Consider the following 25,042-nt stretch of genomic DNA (forward strand, 5'->3'; position numbering starts at 1 on the left):
TTTGTGCTTTAAAGTAAACAGTATTCTCCAGACACTAATGTTTCAAATTCTCCACAAAGTATGAACGTGCTCAATTTCATTCCACACATAAAGTTTTGATCTCCTGTTTTCATCTTTTTCAATTAGGACCGACCTCTCCAGCCCTGAAGGGCCCTGCATCTGAATAGTGTCCATTATCTTCCACTTCTTCCACTCAAATGATCATCTCCATGTGAAAAACACACAGTTCATTTTTATGGCACAGAATAAATGAACATCCAAAGTCAAATGCCTACAAAAATTTGCATTCAAATTAGATCACCCCTAGACCCCCATCACACACACACACACACACAAATACCGACCATGTGAGCAACAGCTCTGCTCTGTCCCCTGTCCTGTCCTACTTCCCTGGTGCTGTCATCATCGTAGACTCCATCTGTTGGGAAAAGAGATTTGGCATTAAGATTCATCTGCAGCCCAAGTTATAAATCACATCATGACTAGATGATAGCAAGCAATTAACAGCCAACAATGTGTGTGTGAGTGTATTATGTATGTATGTGTGCATTTTGGTGTTTGGTTATGAAAGTGAAATAAAAGAAAGGTATAAAAGGCTGTAATTTTTATCCTTGGCACACTGACTTAAAGGTGAAGTGTGTAATTTTTCACAGCTAATACACATTATTGTATTTAAGTTTATTATTCAGAGACTATAAGATGTTTTAGCAATCATGTAATTAATTATCCTGATCAGGCTGACAGGGGCAGGCAAGGGGACTGTTTAAAATGTATGTAATTACCATTTGCCACTAGCGATGCAAAACACACTTCAGTTTTAGACTTAAAAGATTCTGATGTGACCTGGGATTTTATGTGTGTTAAGTGTTAAGTTTTAACTTTGGAGACTTCTAGTTTTGAAAAACTTTTAAGGACTTGAGAAAGAAGAGGGTTCATCTAATCCAGAGAAAATCTTGTCCTTGAGAGAAAGAACAAATATAAACTTATTTGATTTTAAAGCAAATTTACAAAAATAAAGAAATAAAATAAAGCCCTTTTAAAGCCTCTTTTTTTTGGGGGGGGGGGGGGGGGGTTCCTGAAAAACTTCTGATCTGCAATGACTTTGACTTAGCAAAGAGACCACTACATTTTACTTCATTTTACTACATAACACTTATTTCTAATATTGGTTTGATGATGACATTTTACAATAAGTTTCCATTAGTTAATGTTAATTAATGCATTAACTAACAAGAACAAAAAATGAACAATACATTTATTACAGTATTTATTCATCTTTGTTAATGTTAGTTCATGAAAATACAGTTGTTCATAGTTAGTTCATGTTAATTCACAGTGCATTAACTAATGTTAACAAGCACAACTTTTGATTTTAATAACGCATTAGTAAATGCTGAAATTAACATTAACTAAGATTAATAAATGTTGAAGAAATATTGTTCATGCTTAGTCTTAGTTCAAGTTAACTAAAGTAGTTAACTAATGTTAACTACTGAACCTTTATCCAAGACTCTCTGTGGAAAAAAAGACAAAAAAATAATAAAAAATAATAAAAACTTCATTTTCATATTATTCAGGTAAATTTTGCTTTCTAAAGGTTAAAAGTAAGTTATTGGCTATTTTAAAGTGAATTTCTCCATATCAGAGTTTGTTGACAGGCTTTTCCCGCAGCATATGGAGCAAATTTGCAGCTATTTGCTGTTGACAGTTTTCTAGTCCTTTTAATGTTTAGTGTTTATAGCTTCAATAAGTCTCACTATCCTTAGGGATTTGACCATATTATGACAGACAAAGGTCATACTGTCCTCAATTCTTCCCACCATCACAGATGGCAAAGCTTGACACATAAATATCTTACACAAGGGTAATAAGTACTTTATAAATTTAGTTTAATAAATTAAACTGCTTAATTCATTTCAGATTTCAATAAATGGCTGATTTGCGTTTATTAATTTGGTTTAGAATGAGAATTAATCCTGCTGGTTAGAGCTAATTTAGGATAATGGATCATATGGTTTGTCCCAGAATCTCTTCAGTTTCTTAAAATTCAACTGAATTGCACAAGAAAACTCAAATCTGGATGTGTCTACTGAGAGGAAACATTAAAGCTCAAGTCACTGTGTGATTAGCCATTTAAGTATAATACACTGTGACAGGTGCATTTACCATCTCAAGCTCTCCGTTATTGAGAAAAGCTGCAGATTTTCTTAAATGGGTAATTTTGTTCTTGATATTTACTGATGTAAATCTGAATCTGAACTTTTTTTCTGAGGTGTGTTTAAGGTGTGGACAAGTTTTCTCACCTCTAGCAATAGTGATTTGTAATTTGGTTTACTGAAGCCGTGGCATTGCATATAAAAGGCCACAGCTGTGGTGCGGTAAATTGCTGGATGTTTCCTCATTAAAACAGGAACCGTCAAATACTCTTCCTCACAGTGACAGAGACAAATCTGAGACATCTTTAAAACATCATGGTTATTTTTGTTCTCTACTGTATGTAATAGTATGCAGTATAATTGTAGAGACTGTGCAAAATCTCCATGCAGATAAAGGCATTCATATGAACATACAACAAATTTAACCTAAATTGGTTAATTTTGGTTATATTTATTAACAATATAATATAATATAATATAATATAATATAATATAATATAATATAATATAATATAATATAATATAATATAATATAATATAAGAGAAAATACAATAGTTTGGATTATGATGACAAAGTTCATTTTTGACCTAATACTTCCTGAACTGTTACACTCAGTTATATGTATTTTATAATCAATGTTAAAAAGTATTTAGTTTGAGATTCTGGTAAATTAATGCTTTAGTGATTCTTATTCTTTAATATTAAATAAGTACCTCTGAAATAGATAGATAGATAGATAGATAGATAGATAGATAGATAGATAGATAGATAGATAGATAGATAGATAGATAGATAGATAGATAGATAGATAGATAGATAGATAGATAGATAGATAGAACATCAACAAACACAACACTTGAGGCCTTTTGCTGTTTTACTACTTTGGTTCCATTGTGTTTTCATCTAGGCTGTAAGTAAATCATTGAAGGAGAGCATAATGGAGGGATGTCTCTTGACCCCTTTATATAAATTGCTTTAAATAAAATGTTTCCTGTAATAAATTTTGAAACGACAACAGCTAAAGCACGCCTGGGGTAACCTCCCAGCCCAGATGAACATTACCTTCTCTGCTTCCATTATGGCTGGGCTTCTCCCAGCATGCATTAGTACAGAAACAGTCTTGAATTAGGTCGAGTGAGGAATGCATATGTCTTTGTTGATGCAACCGCACAGAGATGGATTACTATACTTTACTGGGAGCAGCTGCAATCAGACTGTAAAGGGAAAAAGAATTCTGTTATTTGACGAAGAGCCGGTGTTTGTTTTGTTGGTTGAAAGGAAGAGCCCCTCTCTCCCATGACATCCCATTCATTTTGAAACAATAACACATTGCTTCTGCTTCCATTTTTGGTCTCTGATTTACAGTGCACCATTTTACAGCTATCTTTGAATTAGAGTCAATCTGAAAAATTCAACCATATTCACAATGGAAAGTAAATTTTAAGGTTTTTTTTCTTTCTTTTTTTTTTCTCAAGTTTGATTCCACTCAATGGACTCAATAAATACTAAGTAAAGTGGCTTTAAAGCATGCTTAATTCTAATGCTGACACAATATCGCAGTAATGCATGAAAATGCACAGGAGGTCATAAAAAAGTAGGTTGAATCATCATATCTTTTTAGTTTATCTGCTGCAGACTATCACTGTGTCTCAAAAGGCACTGAAGTAAAAAGTTAAATAAAATATGAAGAAAAGTATAAAAAAGCTAAATGAAATTTATAGAAAATGTATAGAAAAAAGACATCTAAGGGCATGTATATTGTTTGTCTGAGCTTTTTGTGTCAGGTGTATTTCTTGGTTTCATTGTTTTATTTTAGCTCATATAGCACTCTGAAGAAATGACTATGACAGCCCATGCCACATTATTTTATTTATTTAATTTAATTTAATTTAATTTAATTTAATTTAATTTAATTTAATTTAATTTAATTTAATTTAATTTAATAATTTAATAAATAATAATAATATTTAATAATATTTTTTTTTTTACGTAGGTAACTGTGATGTAGTTCCAAATAAGACCTAAAGTCATATTGAGATATTAAGCTGCACTTAGGAGATATCAAGTCTAGAAAATTACAAGATAAAACTCGTAACTGCTTCAAAGTCACATTGTCACACTGGGCAATATAAAGTCTAATTTTGAAATGTAAAGTTGCAGTAATGAAATTTACAGTCACGTTACAAGAAACAAAATCACATTTGTAAGACTTAGTGTCACATTATCGGGGAAGTCATGGCCTGAAGAGTTTAACTCCTAATCCTAAGGTTGTGGGTTCGAGTCTCGGGCCGGCAATACCACGACTGAGGTGCCCTTGAGCAAGGCACAGAACCCCCAACTGCTCCCCGGGCGCCGCAGCATAAATGGCTGCCCACTGCTCCGTGTGTGTGTGTTCACGGTGTGTATGTGTTCACTGCTGTGTGTGTGTGCACTTTGAATGGGTTAAATGTAGAGCACGAATTCTGAGTACGGGTCACCACCTTGGCTGTATGTCACTTCACTTTCACATTATGAGAAACAAAGTTGCATTTGCAAGATTTAATGTCACATTCCAGAAACAAAGTTGCATTTGCGTGATTTAAAGTCACATTGGAAATAGTCACATTTGTGAGATTTAAATTCACAATATGAGAACAACATTTGTGAGACAAAATGTGCTTCATGTGGTATCAAATAAATTAACTGATTTTATTCAAATAAAAATGAAATGTAATATTACTGAATCAATCTAATTAAAGTTAAACCAACAAAACTAAATTTAAGGGTACAATCAGGTAGAAATAGCTCTTTAACATAACAATTACAGGTTGCCACTTTTACAGTATCAGTACGTTCATCGGTTGGTGCTTGATTTCACTGAATGAAAGAAGTGACGAACTGTAATCTGTAAGTTGCTTTGGATAAAAGTGTTGCGACTGGGAGAAATAAAGTCACATTGCATCACTTTTCTATTAAGAAATAACTGAAAAACAAGGTGCAGACAGTTTCAAATTGGATCGTAGAGATGCAGCATTTAGAAACACCAGAGGGATGATGTGTATATATTCAAGAGTTTAGAGGGATCAAGAACTCATCACCACCATCCCAACAATGCATCATCTGCTCAGCATCATTTTCTTTTGTTATACGTGCTGTGTAGAGTTTTTACCAATACAGTCTGAGGAAGGGATTGCACTTTACAAAACAGGGCTGTGGGTAATATAAAAATACATTTGGAATTGTATAAAATGAGACATAAATCAGAATGAATCGAGCAGCCAGTCTGTGCATACAGAACTATCACATTTATATGCAACTGTGTATAAAGTGTATTAGAAAACGGGTCCAAGGAAAAAAAAAAGGTAGCAGCTATTCCTATAGCCTCAGGATTCTGTTTAGCATATTTTTTGTATTCGTCTAAGCACTCATGTCATTGTGCATTGTTTCCACACTTAATAGTCATCATACATATCAAGAACTATATGACCTATACCACAATCACACTAACAAATGACTGGAGAGTGAATAGTTTAGATATTAAAAACACTGGATAGCATTACTAAGATGCACTCAATGTAATTTGTTTCCATTCTTAATGGTTTCTAATTAGCTAGTTTGTATGTTAAAAATATAATATAATATAATATAATATAATATAATATAATATAATATAAATGTGTTCACTTTCCAGGCCTGCAATGGCATTAGATCTATACCCACCCACTCAGACAGTACTAATGAGCAGAACATTCTCTCTAAACTTCTTTCTTGGAGGTCTGTTGCTATGAGACAAACATTTAACCAGAAAATGTGCCCTAACCTTTATCGATGGCTTAAGGGATTTCCGGTTTATCCATTAATAATTGATATGCTGTGACCTGCTATTCTGAGGACAGTTGCTGTGGGCGTCACAGCGCCTCCGACTCTCAGCTCAGATGTTTCAGCTCAATAATTTTTTCCTCTGAAAAGATACATCTACCTCTCCTTTTCCGCAGTTGCACTTCAGGGTGCATTATGTAACTGTTTTGCAAGTGGATTCATCATTGTCTCTTTTTTTTTCCTAGCATGTTGTTCTGACAGAGTTTGTCTGGGAGTTCAACAACTGTCTGCTTTGATAAACATTCTCCATCTCAGTGTGATTGTTTGTTTGTGTATATTTTTTGTAGTGCTAAACAAAAATTCCTCTCGAGGATCTAACATCCATAAATATTCATTGTCATAATACAGAAAATTACATTGGCATCTAATAGTGATTTTTATTAAATAAAGATTAATGGTGAAATGAATGTCTTAAAACACTTTCAGCCATATTTCAGACATTTGAGTATAAATACCATTCTGATAACTAATGTGGACCTATTAAGTTAAATTATGCATTCAGTTTTAACATAAGAAATGTTTATAACGGAGGTAACCAAACAGTTTACAGTAGCCACTGACATTTACATTATATGCAAGCACAGGTTTTTTTTTTTTTTTTTTTTTTTTTTTTTTTTAAGATTTAAAGTACACTATTCAATAAGAACACTTCTTTTTCACAAGTGAGCACATCTACAGTAATGTGTGTTTGTTCATCACACATCAATGCATTGTTGAAAGGTACTGCTAACCACATCCTGAACTCCGTGGTCAAATGTGTGAAGGTTCATCAAGAGTACAGTGATTCTGTCCTCTAAACCTCATTAACCTGCCAGCAGGGTGACAATTTTGTGCTCACAGACTAGAATGACGATTACCTCTTGCATTTGCAATTCAGATTACTGTCAGGCACAAAAGAGAGAGTGTGGCAGTTCAATAATAATCTTCCATTAACAGTTTGTGGATACGTGTAACAAGTATTGGACACCATCAGCTCCTCAAAAGTGTTTGTGACTAGGATATTGAATCAGGAGCCGTTTATTCATGTGACATCTCAACTTCATAACATAGGTTAGATTATGGTTGAGAAAGGATTTGTTTAAAAAAGATAGATATATTCTTAGCTTGAATCCATATTGCCTTTGTTTACTGTCAGTGAAGGTCTAAGAGAAACAGAAACTGAACATGGTGGCAGATGATCTCAATTGTGTGTGTGTGTGTGTGTGTGTGTGTGTGTGTGTGTGTGTGTGTGTGTGTGTGTTCCATAACTCCATGTTCTGCAGTAGCTAGAAGGTGCCAACATCAGTTGTCATTAATAGCAACAGGTCATCTCCATAAATTATCCCTAGAACAGTGAACTTGATTTTAAGGTCAGCTTCTTTGAACCTATATAACGGAGGAGCAACTAGGCTTTTTTTTCAAGACAATTTCCCCAAACTTGATGCCAGATTAATAACTCATAACAGCAGCAATATCTCACCCCTTGCTGATTATTTGCAAACCTTTTGCAGGGTTTTAACATTTTATTTCATGGCAGCTTATTGTTCATAACATAATGGATCTGGAATCATTAAATATTTGTCACATTCTGACTCCCTTATTAATTATAAAAGGTTTTTACTGCATTTGGCTTCATATTATTCAAGTCTCGTTCCTTAGCACTCCATCATGGACAGCAAGCCTTATACGATTACCTTTCTCCAAGTATGTTTTCCTCTATCTCAAATTATGATCACATTAACATGTTAACTGTTTTGTTTGGCTACTTAATGTTAGATATTGTGTTTCAGTGGTATGAAGATTAAAAAAAAAAAAAAAAAAAAAAAACACGTTGATTTTGAAATAATATATCTCCGGCAAATCCATAAATAAAATAAAATTATCATGCAACTGTATTTATTTTTTAAATGTTTGTTGGGTTAATATTTTTTTGTTTGTTTATTTTTTTATCTTTTATTTATTTATTTTTTGGTTTGCTACTATTTATGGCTGCAGAAATTAACATGGTCATATTTTTGGTGTCGATAAATCGGGCATAGCTGACTTTAAAAGAGCGATTTTTACTAAATATTTCGCTCATGACTGTGGCGCATCTACAAAAGCTTGTCTAATCTTTTCGAGACGTCACAAAAATAAATGAATATGAATAAGACAAGCACTCGCTCCCCCTCTCTCTATCTCTCTCTCCTCTTGTTTCGTCTCCTCTGGTCTCTCTCATTCTCGTCTCGCTGTTGATCCGTCTCTAAAATGATCGCAGACGCACATCAGATGTTGAGGATTCATGTAGGCTATCTGGAGGCTGCAGCTGAACACGACGATGTCATTTAGATGTAAATAGGTTGCCCCGGTGGACAGAGACGACACGGAAAGCTAGCTTACCCGAGCTTCCTGAAGCTTTAGTTATTGTTCCGATAAACAAATCATCATGGATTTGTCATTTATGGCCGCGCAGGTAAGACATTTCACGCTTTTGTCTCGAGCTATAGATACAGATGTGCATGAAGTCATAAAGTCAGCTTGAACTTCACGTGGAACTGTTCGTTGAAGTCAGAATGTACACATTTCAGCTTAATCATATCAGCAAAACTAATTCAGATATATACTATATAAACCGTGGGGTCCAAAAGTCTACATCCAAAACTATACAGACGACATTAAAAATAGTGGAATTAAAATCCTGTTTATAGGCTACATAAAAAAAAATAAACACAGTTTTAGGATTTTAGAATCCACATTCTGCGGAATTTTCGGTCACTATACACTCAAATACAAGTGTATGAACTGATTTGTACAAAAGGTTGGATGGTCTTACTTCAATTGAAGCACAAGATGCTCTTTGTAACATTCTCAAATCATGCTGGGGAACATACTGTATGTCACCATTTTTTATTTATTTATTATTTTTTTTTTATTTATTTTTTTACAAACTTGTGGAGTTCATGATAAGCCAAATACCAAAGACATTCTTCTTAGTCACCCTTTAAAATAAAATAAAAATCAACCTGTATGCATGTGGCAGATATTGATTCAGCAATATTTTACTTAGAAAGAATGAGTTACCGAAGGCAATTAGCAAGCAACTGTCAGCTTTTTGGAGAAAAAAATAAATAAAAAATTCCAAGAAATACTGACTATGTAATTATATGTCATTATAACATATATAAATTGTCTTTTGTTTATTACTTCATCCACACACTTTACAACCAGTATCAGTTTACTGCAATTAAATCAGTCCTAAACATATTTATATGCAGTTCTGATAGTCTTAAATATAATCAGAAATTATTGCATTTATTAGACCGTTAGAATGTGTATGCAGTGTGCATGATTCAGAGAGTAATAAAAATTAAGAAATGATAGGAACAACTGCAGCCTTTGTAATGAGCTGTAGAGCAATTATTGGTGGAAGGCTAATGGAAGAGAACAGCAGTGCTCAAGAGTTATAGTTATGTTCATTTCCTCGTGTTTCATTGACTTGGCAAAGGAAAAAAAAAAAAAAATCAAAAGTATAAAGTGTTTCAACACTGCAGCAGAAGAAACTTACTAAAAGGGAAAAATCATAATTTCCGCCTATGGCAACCACTTTCTGGGGTTTGATAAAAAATTGCTCTTTTATAAGCCAAAATGTTTTGGATGGGGATTTTCTTGTAGGCAGATGAACAAGACAAGTTCCGCTTGGAGCGACATCAGAAAATTGCACTGACAGAGCCATTTAAATGGATGTAGCTAAGCGAAGTGAACAACATCATTGTGAAATCAGCCAGGGGTGAAACTAAACAACCTTCCCCTCTTACTGGATGAGCTATAGAAATAACTTAAGGTGTGTATCACAGACTAGATTGTGCTACATATGGATTTGTTCCAAGGTCAGACAGAGATAGGTTACAGGGCATCAAAGAGTGATCTCTCCATTAGTGTTGTGTCTTCTCTCTGTGTCATTTCTCCTGACAGCCAGGAGGCAGAAGCTTTAATATTAGTGGCTGAACTAACTTAGAGCCAAGTCAGGGTTCAAATTTGCCTGCCAGAACAGTACTGTTCCCTTAGAACAGACATTACCCTCATAAAGTCACGTCCAATAGGTAAGTTTTGGTTTGACTGATTTCTGATGCCAAGTCTGATCTATTTCAGAACAGGCAAACTGGACTGAGTTCTTAGTTTCTATATGCTTCTGACTCTCGGTGGAGAGTTGTAGAGTTGAGCCAAATCATAATAAGTGGCAGTTCAAGGCTAAATTATTTTTTAGTTCGGTTTCATCCCTCATTTGTGCCCTTGATGCAAATGAATCTTTGGCTTTATGTGTTTTGACAGATGCTAAAAGATGGCTGTGGTTTCTCACAATGGCCCTGATTGCTGGCGATATTTCCATTAATTGTCCAACTTCCCTCATTAATCTCATATAGTCTTGTCTCTCTGGATTTAATTGAATTGCTCCATTTTGCTCAAATGGTGTGGAACGGTGACCCTATTTTTTGGGAATGAGCTGAATTATATCAGTAATGTTGTAAAAAAGTTATGCAACTACTTATAGTACTGATAATGCAGAGAAAAATGAAAAAAAAAAAAAAAAAAAACTTAATTTCCTTCCTATTAAATGTTCAAAACAGGCTTTCACAAATGGTTAACATTCATCCTTTTACCTAAAAGAACATTAGAACATATTTGCACCCAGTGAACTACCTAAAGTAGCATTTTAAAGCATCATGGATTTACTTTGAAACAATGTTTCACTTGTACTAATGCAAATTTCACAAGTAATTACAAAGAAACTGCAAGTAACACATTGAATTAAACGTGAAATTTATCGAACATGCTCATTGAATTTTTTGTTCTAATCACTATGTCCACAAAGGTGGCAACACTGACCCGATGTTTCACAGTTAAAAAATAAATGGAGGTGATGGAACAACAACAAACTATTTGAGTAAATCAACATTTAATCAGAACTAGTTTCAAGGAGTAAATCAACATTTTTTTTTTCCTTCAGTGGAGAGTTGTAGAGTTGAGGCAAATCATAATAAGTGGCAGTTCAAGGCTAAATTATTTTTTAGTTTGGTTTCATCCTTCATTTGTGCCCTTGATGCAAATGAATCTTTGGTTTTATGTGTTTTGACAGATGCTAAAAGATGGCTGTGGTTTCTCACTATGGCACTGATTACTGGCGATATTTCCATTAATTGTCCAACTTCCCTCATTAATCTCATATAGTCTTGTCTCTCTGGATTTAACTGAATTGCTCCATTTTGCTCAAATGGTGTGGAACGGTGACCCTATTTTTTTGGGAATGAGCTAAATCATATCAGTGATATTACAAAAAAGTTATGCAACTACTTATAGTACTGATAATGCAAGGAAAAAAAAACATAATTTCCTTCCTATTAAATGTTCAAAACAGGATTTCACAAATGGTTTACATTCATCCTTTTTCCTAAAAGAAGAACATTAGAAGAACAACAACAAACTATTTGAGTAAATCAACATTTAATTTGAGCTAGTATATTGACATTTTTATTGGTCATATCTAGTTTCAAGGAGTAAATAACTTCTGGAGAGAAATACAGCAGATGTTGGTCAGCTTTCAAGACCACATGGGTTGTCCACCTGTGAGCACACTGTCAAATGGAATAGACTGTATAAACTACTGTGTTGTCGTCAAAACTTAAGTATGCTTTAGGCTTAATGCTTACCATGCTACTATTGAACTCAACTGCACGTTGAATCTCCTGTGTGGAACACGATTTGTGTGAGTTGAGTCTAACGGTACACATATTTGTACCGGAAATTTTTTTACGGGTCTTAGGGTTCGGTAGACGTGTACCGAACAAATATAACATTGTTTTAACCACTGCACGAGTGTAACCTCACTGGAACCTCTCCTGTGCAGAGCCAATTGAACCTTCTGTTGGCCACGAGTCGTGTGTCTTCTGCCTGGGTCATGCCCACGCAGAGGTGGCACTTGGGTGGTTGGACTGCCCCCACTGTGGAGATATGATCCTCCAGACTCATGATCATCCAAGACAATGAACTCACCCAACTTGCCCTGCCATGCTCTTCCTCTGCAGACTCTTTCGAGCCAAGGAGGAAAGTGCCGCAAGCTTCTGATGTGGATCTGTCAGAGTCAGGTTACAAGCTCATGCCGTCTTAGTGCCCCCTGAGACAGGTCCCCTTCCTGTGCGCTTCATGACCGCTGATCTCTGCCCCTCTCCTGACGCACAAGATGTGATGTCTGTCGGTGCTATGGAGGGTTCTGAGGATGATGCCATTTCAGTGGCATAACTGCTGATGTGAAGGAGGAGTTGTCCAAAGCCTGCTGGATTACACTGCACCTCATGTCAGCGACATGGAGGACCTCCATCATAGTGATGTTGAGCTCTTACGCGTCCTGTCCAAGGTGGTTAATGAGCTCGGTTTAGAGTGGGCACCTCCTGCCGACTGGCCAGAAGCTGTCTGGACAAATGGTTCATCCAGTTGGAGTGTGGTCGAACAGACACCCCGCAGAGGCCTGGTCCTTTTTCCCCCAAGGTGCATGTTGAGATATCGAAGTCATGGAATGCGTCACTCACTATTCGAACGCACAATCCGGGATCCTCCCTCCTGTCCTCTGTGGGCGTTGACCAAGTGGGGAATGTTAAACTCATAATGTTAAACTGTCATGACTAGAATACTTAGTCTACATACTTGGTCTTTCATAAACACAGTAAAAGTTTGGCTGATTATCACGGCTCAGCTAATCCTGCTAGAAATACCATAAATACACCATTTGCCTCAGTGATGGTGGTGGAAAATGTTCTAGGTAGAGCGCCACGTGCAACAATTTTAGCATACATTCCAGTATGATTTATTCCAGCATAACAAAAGGAAAAATATAAAGACTTGAAACATTTTAAATAAAGATAATTGTGTTACCAAGATCAAGATTAAGTTTGAGGATGATTCTCACAAAACTATATTTTCTGCAAGAATTTTTCAAGATAAATTAAAACATTTTTCTGGTTTCAACCAGTGCTGAAGGGGGGGCGCATACGAAGCAGACCCAACTGTAGCACTGGCGATGCAGCCACCATGAGGCCCGGCCAGAGCCCGTTCCGGCGTGACTATAGCTCTCATTTGGGCTGAGTAGAAAATTGTTCCCACGAAAATTGTTCCCAGAAATGTTATTTGCTGGCTGGCTTTTATCCGCGTCCTTGATCTCTGTAAATCTCAGCCACAAATGGCATTTGAGCATCACAAGGCTGGCTATTGATCTCCCGATAGCCTGAGCGGTGGTCTTGGTGGTGAACAGAGCCAGGTCGGTTGCGCTCCTCAGCTCCCTGAGGGTTGCGGGGTCCAGGCCAGACTCGTCAGAGGAAGCGAGGATCTTGGCTTGGAAGACCTGGAGGAATGCCATTGAATGAAGCGCTGAAGCCCCCTGTCCAGCTGAAGTGTAGATGCTTCCAGCGAGAAGTGGTCCTACACAGCTTGGACGGGTGAGCGGCCTTTGCTCTCCAACTGAATCCGCCCCTGGTCTGCCTGCAAAAAGCATTGATAGTCTTAACACACTCCTGTGCGACATCCAGATTGTTTTTTTGCTTGTTTGTTTGTTTTTGTTTTTTTACAGAGTGTGACAGAGTGTAAATATTTTTATGTTATTGTCTACACTCAGCATTCAGTGGCTTCCCCATCATCTGAATCCTTTCCAGCATTGCAAGTGTGGAAAAAAACTCATTGTGCCTGTGCACCTCTTCATCAGTCTTTGAACCTCAACACATGCATATTGGCTTATTTTATTTCCCCACTGGCTCATGGCTGCTTTTTGATTCTTTACCCATTTGTGTGATGGCTTTGCTGAGATCTAGCCTTGGGTCTAACTGTAGACTCTGACAGTCCGTGAATCCCTAATGTACACTACAGGATTGTGGGCAGTTCTCCTTTGGGACAACTCTGTAATAGCAATACTCTACAGTGATAATAAATACTTTAACTTTATCACCAATCTCTTGACACCTTTTGTTATATTTAACCATCTCATTAATCATTGCATTTGTATTTTTTAAAAGCATCTTTGACATTGATGTATATTTTTGTGTGTGTTAGTGCTCATGCTCAATATATCACCTATTGTTTAAGTGAATGGGTTCACTTGCTCTTTAGAGTTATTAAGCTATGTGAACTGCGGGTACAACTGCACAACAATGATTGTACTTAAAACAGAAAGGTTTTTCCTTTGCATATTTGAAAAGTTTAATGTACAAACAGCAAAGCTGTCAAAACGATCCATGTTCATGCATACATGCCAGGCCAGTATTTGGCAATGTCACTTAAAAAAACACTACGCACCTTCACACATATGCATTTCTATATATTGAACATGTAATACACGTGCACATGACAACACTATTTTTTATATTTATTTATATATATTTATATATATTTTATTTATTTATATATATTTATATAGGCATTTCTATTTTCTCAAATTGTGTTTTCATAGTTTAAAAAGAGACAATAACAATATTGCTTTCAAAATCTTTTAAACCTATACACAAACATTTTCATTCCCACAAAACAAAAACACTTTTAAAATAAAAACAAAAACCAAAAAAAAATAAACAACTTCCAGTTTGAAATGCTGTTGTGTAAACCACTGCCCTGCTGAGTTTTGCTCCAACCGTGATTAAACACACGTGGACCAGCTATTGAAGGTCTTCAGATTCACTAGAAAATTCCAGGCAAGTCTGTTGGTGCTGGTTGAAGCTAAACTCTGCAGGACATTGGCCATCCAGGAGCAGAATTACATTAAAGTAGTAGTAGTAGTTTTACTGCATATTGACTGTTTAAGGCGAAACTACTGCAGAACACAGTGATAATCTTTTAATTAAAGTTAATTCAGGTTATTTAATAAATGCAGTCTGTGACACTAAAATTGCGAGCCAAAACAAGTTCACAAACTGCTGATGGGGAAGTTCTTGGCATTTCAACCAGCTGAACAAATGCCACATCACCAATCTAGTACCTCCTGGAAGACCTGAGTGTCATTCCCTGCTAACTGAGGACAGCAATGCTGTGCCATGGGCAAATGTGTGCCCATAAGCATGATGAAGGCAGTGGGACGGGGGCTGGAAGCTTGTTCAGCTCTGCTATGAATGGAAATGGCACTTCAATGTAGATAATGCTGTGTAGTTCACTGCGCACTAATTCATTTGCTCTGTTCAGAGGATTCCTTCTCTCAGAGGCACAAGCACAAGTATTTTGATTTTCTGCTAGTGATTCCTATGTAGAAAAATCACTTTCTGCCCTCCAGCTGCACTTTGCACTACAGCAATGAGGTCATGTGCAAACACCCTATTAGCTGAATATGAGGTCAGTCCAAACCAACACTAGGTCCACTGGAAATGGGTGTATTTTTTTTTTTTTTTTTTTTTTTTTTTTTTTTTTTTTTTTTTGCGGTCCTCTCTCTGTAAGATGAGGAGAAATTGTTATTCTGTGGAAGAAGAGCTTTAATTTGAGAGTGCAACCCTTGGCTTGGATAGATGAGGACTGTGTTGTGTCTTGCCACATAATGTAAAACAGCTTTTAGCATATGCCACTACAGTAACATAAGGCTAAATTAGAGCTGTCTTTCTGTATGATTTATAGGATAACGCACAAGAGTAATAGAGTGGGAAAGGCAGCAGACTTTGTCATAAAGACAGAATTAAAATGTTAAATCAATACCCACAATTTCCTTTTCCTGAACTTACTTAACTCTTAAAAAGTTAAGTATATGTGGAATAATAAAACTAACCATGCTAGATACATGTCTAAATATCATTTAAAACTTTTATTTTCTGTAGATAAACATTAAATGGACATGACAATTAAGTAGACAAACATTAAAATGTATTACAAATTTATTTGAATCAATTTAACATTTAAAAAATCTGCGACAGAATGGGTAATAATAAAGGCTGCACAATTACCATAAGCTATAATGTATAGTTTGGGGCCAAATGTTGGTTTGTAGTAGATAAACTTATACTATCCAACTAACTAACTAACTAACAAAATAAATAAATAAATAGTTTGGTATGTGTATTTTGGTAACAATTTACCATAATGTCCATTAGTTAATATTAATACATTAACTAATATTACCTAACAATGATCAATACATTTGTTACAGTATTTATTAATCTTTTTTAATTAAAGTACAACTTTTCATTGTTAGTTCCTGTCAGCACAAGCCCATTAAATAATATTAGCAGATAAAACTTTTTAATAATGATTTTAATAATGTATTAGTAAATGTTGACATAAATATGAGATTAATAAATGATTTACAAGTATTTTTTTCATTGTTAGTTCATATTAACTAATGTAGTTAACTAATGTTAACAAATGGAACCTTATTGTAAAGTGTTACATATTACATACAAGTGTTTTATGGTAGTTTGTCTAAATTATCTAACAATTTTTTCTTAGCAAACAACAACAGCAACGATGCTTCAATAAAGCTAAGTGTTATCTATCGCTGTAAATCACCTGAACACAAAGGAGTTTCACAGACAGTTGCACTAAGTTTCTGTCAGGAATTTGTATATCATTTCTAAAGTTTAATTGACAGCAGATGCAAATGCCATGCCCTTGGTGGAGGATTTCTTGTGTATCCGATCATAAACTTAAAGGAAACATCCAGAAAGGTGCTTCATCATTCTGAACTTTCATTCAAAGTTTATTTGCAAGAATAAATCACTTTGGCAATCAGTCATTGGTAGTGATGGATTGCCACTCTTAATCAAATCTCACACTGCCAGCAGTTTGCAACTCAACTGGATAGTGACTGACAGGCAAAAGCACTGCAGAAAATATATATTACCACAGTGAGTGAATCCAAAACTATGACACATAAAAAAATTAAAAAAAATAAATAAACAATTAAAAAAGAGAGAATCGGCCATTGTCCTGTGGCTCTGGAGATTTATAAAGTCAAATCTTTTCCTGAACCCTATATCATCCTTCTAGACTAGGATTCGCTATTCGCTCTCTCTTTCTTTAATTTTTGGGTGCCTTGAAGGCCAAAGTGCCATTGAAACCCTGACTGCACCTCCACTAATAATAAAGCAGAGGTTCATAAAGAAGTTGCTGAAGGAGGTTTTCTATGACTGGGATCAAGAACAAAGAGCTGCAGCTGTGAACAGAAAGGAGGATTTTGTCTTAAAATTGTGACATTTGAATGGAAGGAGGGCAAAAAAATAGCTGTGAGGCCTGCTGTACAGAGAGCACTCTGTCATGGACACTGCGATAACACGCGTCTGGAGGATCGAAGCTTCATCATAATGACAACGATCAGTTCTCAGTACAATAAACCTCTATCGGTATAGCGTGGTGTGAATGCATTGGTATTATCATATCTAACATTATTCAAAAACTGAGAATAATTTAGGAAATTGAAATAGTTGTGTTATACAATTAAGGGAGAGTGTGGTAAGCCATGTTTTAAACTGTCTTCAGGCAGAGAACAATGACAAATGGTGAGGAGGAAAACGTATAAGAAAGCATGCATACACACATACATACAGATCTGAATATGAAGTCTCCATGAAAATGTGGTCCAGAAATACATCTTGCCAACATATTTAGGCCTGAATAACATTTATATATTAATTGCAAATGAAATTTCCATCCATTTAATTTGTTTGTTTATTTGGATCCCCATTAGCCAATACCAAGCTAATGGATATTCTTCCATTTGGATTGTTTAGTTATAATATAAATGAATAAACTCCTATTTGCAGCTATTAAAATTACTTGAGCACAAAAACAAATAGCAATCCACAGAAAACAGAGGCTAAACACAGGAACAAGGAAGTAAATACAAACTAAAAGTCCAGGAAACAAAACAGAATCAGGAAATAGAAACCATTACTGTATGGGTAACACCTGTAATAGTATAAAATGTGTGAATGTGTAAATACACAGTGACCATGTAACTGAATAAATGTATTGTTTTCACAATGAACAGATTTGTGGTGATTCTAAGCAATCTGAATAAATGCATTTTGAGAATATAATTATTTAAATAAAGTAAAATAGATGCAAATAGTAAATAATAAAATGTTATATTTTTGCTTATTAATTATTTTATTTGGCTCTAAATTATGTATATTCATAATATTCTTAATATTTGAATATTAACATTTTGTAATATTATTTGTAGTAGTCTAAGCTGGTCATTTGTTTGTTTGTTTGGCAATGCTTACTATAATTATTAGTTACTCACACGGATTTCCTCATTTTTTCATTGATTTTACACTGGAAATTCACCAACATGCATAGTAGATTTGATTAAATATCAAATATTTTTTGCATGATGTAGAAATTTATTTTACATGTGTATAATTTAATTTGTTATCTACATAAAATATATAGTAGAAATATAGAAAGCATAGCAAGGAAGCAAAGTGAAGCCTTTGGTATAAACATGCTTAGCTCTGCGCTCAAGTGTATCTTTTAATTTCAAAACATGATCACATTCCAAAAAAATATGTACAATTTGCTAGATTAAAGTGGCAGCGTATTCTAACACTGACACATTTAGCTCTCCCTCTACGTTCTTGTTATCCTACAAAAAGTAAGAGAGCTGATTAGAATGTTTAGGTTGGAGAAACTTAGCAGAGATTCAAAATATCAGGACAGGACAGGAGTGATTTGTTTTTGGTCCATGTGACTAAGTAGGTTGCATGAGAAAGCTTGGGCATCTACAGATATTTTATTGTTTAAGTATGTGTGCATTTGTTTGCATTCGTTATTTCATTTTTATTAGGTGTCCCATAGTGCCTATTTGCTACTGTGAGCCTTTGGGCTCTTGAGTTGTCCCTTGAATCCTTCATATTTGAGCTCAGAGGAGAGGCATCAGGAAGCATGGGGATCATTAAGACTTAATGCAGCTCTCTCAATGGTATTAAGCTCCAGGCAGCTCATTTCAACCTCTCCCTGTGCAATGAACAGATACTGAGTTCATGTGACAGTTGCATTGTATGAAAGTCTTGGTCTTGAATTAAAGGTTGATATTCATATAGTGTTCCTTTCTCTGCATAATTCAGAATTTTTTTTTTTTTGAAGATGTAAAATCCATGACTGTCATTTAATGTTAAAAACCGATAGAGGAGAATGAGGTCATGAGAATATTGAGAACCTCTGAATCTGATTGATTAAAGAAGAAAAATGCAAAAGAACAGCTTCATTTAACAGTGAAGTGCTCTGTTTGGTTTAGAGTTATTAGGGATCAGTGCCAAAAGTAAAAACTATCACTAGCATCTCTTTACAGTTAAAATGAATTTAAACTGAAGCTTTCAAGCAATGGTGAAAAAGCACAATAAAAGTAGTCCTTATGATTTGTGCACTATATTCCAAGTCCTTTCAAGCTACTATAGCAAATTGTGTGACAAACATATTTTAAAGTTGTTATTCACTGACAGTCTTTTAAGACTGTAAAAGATTTAAGTAAGATTTGTGAGGCGAATCAGTCTGATTCATTAGCGAATCATTCAGGCTGTTTTTGTGCACTGGATCAAGTGATTCATTGAAACGATTAAAATCCAAAGAACTGTTTGTTCACAAATCAGCACTTAAATCAGCCTGTTTCTCACACTAACCTGTCGTATTGCTTCAGAAAACTTGGATTATATCTGTAATGTCAATTTGGTCATTTCGAAAAGCTCCTTTTATCCTTCACTTTTGTATAAAAAAACATGGCCAGAAATTAAATAGTAAATATTAATGATAACAAATAATTACTAATAAATAATGACAGCATTTTTCTGTTTGGTTGAACTTCACCTTTAATCATTGCTTATTAATATAGAGTGCCAGTTTAAACATTCTCTCTTTCACATGCATTGATTCATAAGATACCTCTTTTACAGTGTTATTTCACAGGAAAATCTGCAGTCAGACAATGTTCCATTCAGAACCACAGTCTTTTCTAAGAGTGTGAAATCTTGTACATGAGGATAGAGGTGGAAAAGTTTTTGTGCTGATTTATTTAATAGTTCTGTTATTCGTACAGTAGGTCTGTTTTCATGCTTCAAAAAGATGAGAGAAAGTTTTTTCTCTTTAAAGATTAATGGAGTTATTCTGTCCGTGAAGAGGAGCAGCAGGTGCAGTGCTGTATCGATTGCTGCTCAGTTGCCTCTGTTTTACACAGACTTCAATAATCAGCCAATCACTGACCTCTGAGTCATAAATCAACAACATCTCAAAATAGTTCTGATTTTAAGTAATAAAAAAAGAAAGAAAACTTAACATTCTGGTCAGCGTCCTTGGTCTTAATGTAAGCCTGGTAGTTTGACCATAATTCAGCTGTTTAAGTATGCTGTTGCCTTTAGCACAATGGAAAATATTGCTATCAAAAATTCACATTTAAAATAAATTGTCATATAAAATGTTACATATGCATTTTTGTGGTAGAGCACTGAAGAAGAAAAAAAGCCTAGAAACAGTTTTCACTCAGAAATAACTAACAAACCCCAAAAACAACCAAAATTAACATGACATTAAATTTAAGGAATAACAGTGAATTTTACAAAGAATAACAGAAAATGTACTCACCCTCAAACCACCCAAAATGTAGATGAGTTTATTTCTTCATCAGAACAGATTTGAAGAAATTTAGCAATACATCACTTGCTCACCAATGGATCCTCTACAGTGAATGGGTGCCGTCAGAATGAGAGTCCAAACAGCTGATAAAAACATCACAACAATCCACAAGTAATCCACACCACTCCAGTCCATCAATTAACAACTTGAGAAGTGATATTTGTAAGAAACAAATTCATAATTAAGATTAAATTGGCTACAAGCGAAACGGTATAAAGTTAAAACGCATTAATGATGATTTTGATTCTTACAAACACTGAGCTTTTCACTTCACAAGAAGTTAGTTGATGTAATGGAGTCTTGTTGATTACTTGTAGATTATTGTGATGTTTTTATCAACTGTTTGGACTCTCGTTCTGACGGCACCCATTCACTGCAGAGGATCCATTGGTGAGCAAGTGATGTAGTGTTACATTTCTTCAAATCTGTTCTGATGAAGAAACAAACTCATCTACAACTAGGATGGCCTTACTCTGAGGATGAGTACATTTTCATTTTTTTGGGTGTACTAGCCCGTTAAATGTGAAATATTTAAGTAGATTGACTGAAGTTGTTTTCTTCTAAAACATACTCCAATAATCTTCATTGGCTAATACTGGCACATTTACAGAAACGTTGATTAATGTGTGTTGTCCTTTTCTTTCTTTCTTTCTTTTTTTTTTACAGTGCCGTAAATATACCTCAGTCCTACTTGAGTGTATTTTTTCTACAAGAGCAGTTTGTGCTTACTAAAAAAGGTTTGAATATACAAATTAAAAAGTGTCCAGCTATGACTGAAATGCCACTATATATATATATATATATATATATCCACTCATGATGGTTCACTGGTAGCCACTCATTCACAGTTAAGTTTGTCATCCTTCTTTATTCACAGAATCTCTGCCTCAATCATTCCTTGTTCTCTTCTGTCAGTAGTTGCCATAGTGAAACAGAACAAGGATCTGTCTTTGTATGTGTGAAGCGTGCAGCTTGTAAGGGTGTAACACCTCAAACCACAGCATAGACAGGTGTGCATGTCAGGCTGAATAGAGAGGAGATGAATTGGCCATCTCTGGGTTCTTTGTGATATTTTTACCCTGGTGGTGAGAGTCTTTTCATCTCGACTCATTAGAGGCTGTCAGACTCTTTACTGCCCCATGCAGGTTTTGATCAGCCCTGAAACAGATGAGACACGTCTCTGGAAATAGCCAGAACTGTTATTCACTCTCGTTCATGTTCTCGCTTTAATCGTCAACATGCAATCTGTTAGACACTTTGTTGTGAAGGTTATGCAAACGACAGCTCTGCTTTGTGAATTACTAAAACAGTCAATTTTTAGGGCCAAGGACAAAGACACGGTTTTATATTGTAAATAATTTTCAGTGAATAGTCATATCTGATTTATTAGCACAGGTGTGAAATATAAAATAGTTTTTTAAAATGGTTTTTTTTTTAAAACATGGTTTATGGCCCAAATCTTCCAAACAAAGAAGTAGAAAGCCCCAGGGATGCTTGTATAGCCATAGGGAGATAATTTGGTTTAGAGGTATATTTCTTGCTTTTGTTATGAAAAATTTCAGGTTAAAATGTCACTTACCAAGCAATTTAATAATAATAATAATAATAATAATAATAATAATAATAATGAAAGTAGTCGTCGTAGTAGTAGTAGAAGTAAATAGTGAATGAATTAACAGTGAATAGTGAAATTAAATAGTGAATAAAATAATTAAATGCCACAACATATATTTATTTTAAGTTATTTAGGATATAATCCATAGTTATTTAATAATTAATCATAGTTTATCTGTTTAAAAAAATGCTTTTGATTTGAAAGTTTTCAGGTTAAAAACTAATAAAATTAAATTAAATTGAATGAATCACTAATTATGTAGATTTATAAAGAGTTTTAGGTACATTCAATAGTTTGACACCTCAGCAAATAAATGAAATTATAAACAATAACCGAATTCTTTCAATTTCTTTAGAAAATGCACTTACTTTTATTAATTTTACAGAAATCCAAAGCAATTTACAAATCGTTTAATGTGTATACTTTATCAGTAGTATATTTTCAGTAATATAATATTTTATCATCTACATCAGTAATTCAAGTCAATGCACTTACTGTAGCCATATGACGTCTGTCCTTTTTCTGAACAAAAGTTCAATTAAATTAGAAGTAAAATTTGTGGTGTCATATTATTAAGTTAAAAAAAAAATCATATTATTGTCATATTATTATTTGCAATAAATCTAAATGAAAATAAATCAATAAATCAAATCAAAATGTATAGGTCCATTGCATGGTTCATGGTTCTTCTATGGCATCACTGTGAAAACCCCTTTTGGATCTTTTATTAGAAAGAGTGCAGGCTAAGGATAAAGCAGTCTTGAGTGCACTTCTCGATTGTATCTCGAGCTGTAATTGTGCCTAGCAGTGATTTCAGTGAGACTCTTGTAAGATGTCTATAAAACCAGACCAGGATGCACATCAGAGTGTTACTGATGTAGAAGAGGGAATCATTCGGTTGCATGATCATCAGTCTGACCTCTTCTCTTCTCCATCATCAGATCCCTGTGATGACAGGAGCCTTCATGGACTCATCACCTCACGATGACTACAGCACGGATCACTCTCTCTTCAACTCCTCTGCTAGCGTCCACGCCGCCGCTCTGGCAGCTCACAACCAACAGGAGGAGCAGCAGCCCATGTCCCGAGACGCCATCTGGCTGTGGATCGCCATCACCGCCACCATCGGGAACATCATAGTGGTGGGCGTCGTCTACGCCTTCACGTTCTGACCTCTGGAATGAAACCAGCGGAACTCTGGAGACATATTCGGCTTTGAGTCCCCCAAATATAGGGCCCCTCATCGGACGAACGGTGTCTGAAAAAAAAATCTACACAGTTTTTGTTGTTTATTTGTTTTGTTTTTACATAGAACGGTTCCAGAAATTATTTTTGATTCATTGTAATTTTCATGTTGAAAACTTTTTAACTAGATTGTTTATTGCTAAACAAGTGTAACGTGAGGAAAAATCACAGATTTCATTTTTTTTTTTTTTTTTTTGGTCTGTGTGACTAATACTGCCAGTCTTTTGCCAAATAATTTGTACGTTTTTGCTTTTAGTATGTAATGACAAATGTTGTTATTAAGCTTTAAATGTCTAGAGGGCAAAACACTGCTCTCTGAAAGTCATCCAACAACCTTTTTAAAGCAGCGATTAGAGAGTTGAAATGAATCCCAAACCCATTTTGGAAAGGTAACCATAAAATAATGTTAATACAGGAAGTGCAGTATGTAAGTGGCCAGAACAGGAAACTAAACCCCTTTTTTTATAAAAGAATTTTTTTTTTTTTTTTGTCTTTTTATTTCGCCCCAGCATATAACAATTTGGAGACAATCACTTCTCTTAATTCTTTGCATGGTAAAACCACCACTTTAGTTGATGAAAGGTTCAGTTTAACATTTAAGAAATGCACCACACAATGATTTTAATTAAAACCTGCATACCAGTGAATGATTTCATACCAATAAATCATTTCTTCCCCTTAGTTGAGGGTGACAGGTCCAGTTTGTATTTAGTAGAGGTCAAAGCTTTGCTTTTAATGAGCTCAGCATAAAAGGTGGGGTTGCTATGGTGACTGTCTCATGCTGTCTGGGAGAAAGTGGCTGCGACTTCTTATCCCACCAACTCTCCAAACAAACACACATTTGAAGAGATTTATGTCATTATTTCTTCTTCTTCTTCTTTTTAATTGTGTCTTTTTTGGAGTATCCCAAAGCCTTAATCCACAAATGAAGCATATGACTAGACCAACAATTTTACTTAAAAGAAATTAATTAACCACTCCAGGTTTGCTTATGCAGGTTAGTACTGGTCTGGCTAGGTGACCAACATGATATTTCTAGAGAAGCTAGTTAAGGTTCTCCCAAAAATTAAATATGGCTGAAAATCTACTCACCCTCAGGCCATCCAAAATGTAGATGAGTTTGTAACTTCATCAGAACATATTTTAGAAATGTAGCAATACATCACTTGCTCACCAATGGTTCCTCTGCTGTGAATGGGTGCGGTCAGAATGAGAGTCCAAACAGCTGATAAAAACATCACAATAACCCACAAGTAATCCACACCACTCCTGTCCATCAATTAACATCTTGTTTCCGAGAAACAAATTCATCATTAAAACATTTTTAACTTCAAAATGTTGCTTCCGGCTAAAATTTGAGTCCTAATTTCTCCAGAAAAAGTCATCTCATCTGAATCAGGAGAATAATATGCACAGATCAAGCAACGTTTACAAGAAAAAAACGATCCAAAACAGTTCCAAACAAATATGTTTTAGTAATGTATCCATTACTGTGGTTTATGAATTGGTCATGTGGATTACTTGTGGATTATTATGATGTTGTTATCAGATGTTTGGACTCTCTTTCTGATG

The 25,042-nt window shown here is 35.0% G+C and overlaps 1 protein-coding gene across 1 annotated transcript; it reads left to right on the plus strand.

The window, feature by feature from the left end:
- The first annotated feature begins 8,123 nt into the window (after positions 1 to 8,123).
- Positions 8,124 to 24,653, plus strand: LOC122148947 (uncharacterized protein C14orf132-like). The gene is made up of 2 exons (XM_042777543.1): positions 8,124 to 8,446; positions 23,167 to 24,653. Exons 1-2 carry the CDS (start codon positions 8,420 to 8,422, stop codon positions 23,395 to 23,397), a joined length of 258 nt encoding a protein of 85 aa, XP_042633477.1. The 5' UTR covers positions 8,124 to 8,419; the 3' UTR covers positions 23,398 to 24,653.
- The last annotated feature ends 389 nt before the right edge of the window (positions 24,654 to 25,042 follow it).

The sequence above is a fragment of the Cyprinus carpio genome, chromosome A20 (genome assembly GCF_018340385.1).
Source record: "Cyprinus carpio isolate SPL01 chromosome A20, ASM1834038v1, whole genome shotgun sequence".
NCBI classification, from domain to species: Eukaryota; Metazoa; Chordata; class Actinopteri; order Cypriniformes; family Cyprinidae; genus Cyprinus; species Cyprinus carpio.

What these genes read in the sequence shown, in the direction of transcription:
- LOC122148947 (XM_042777543.1), top strand. Translation starts at nt 8,420, where the DNA reads ATGGATTTGTCATTTATGGCCGCGCAG. An exon ending in TGTCATTTATGGCCGCGCAG is followed by an intron (nt 8,447 to 23,166) that starts GTAAGACATTTC and finishes CTCCATCATCAG; the next exon opens with ATCCCTGTGATGACAGGAGC.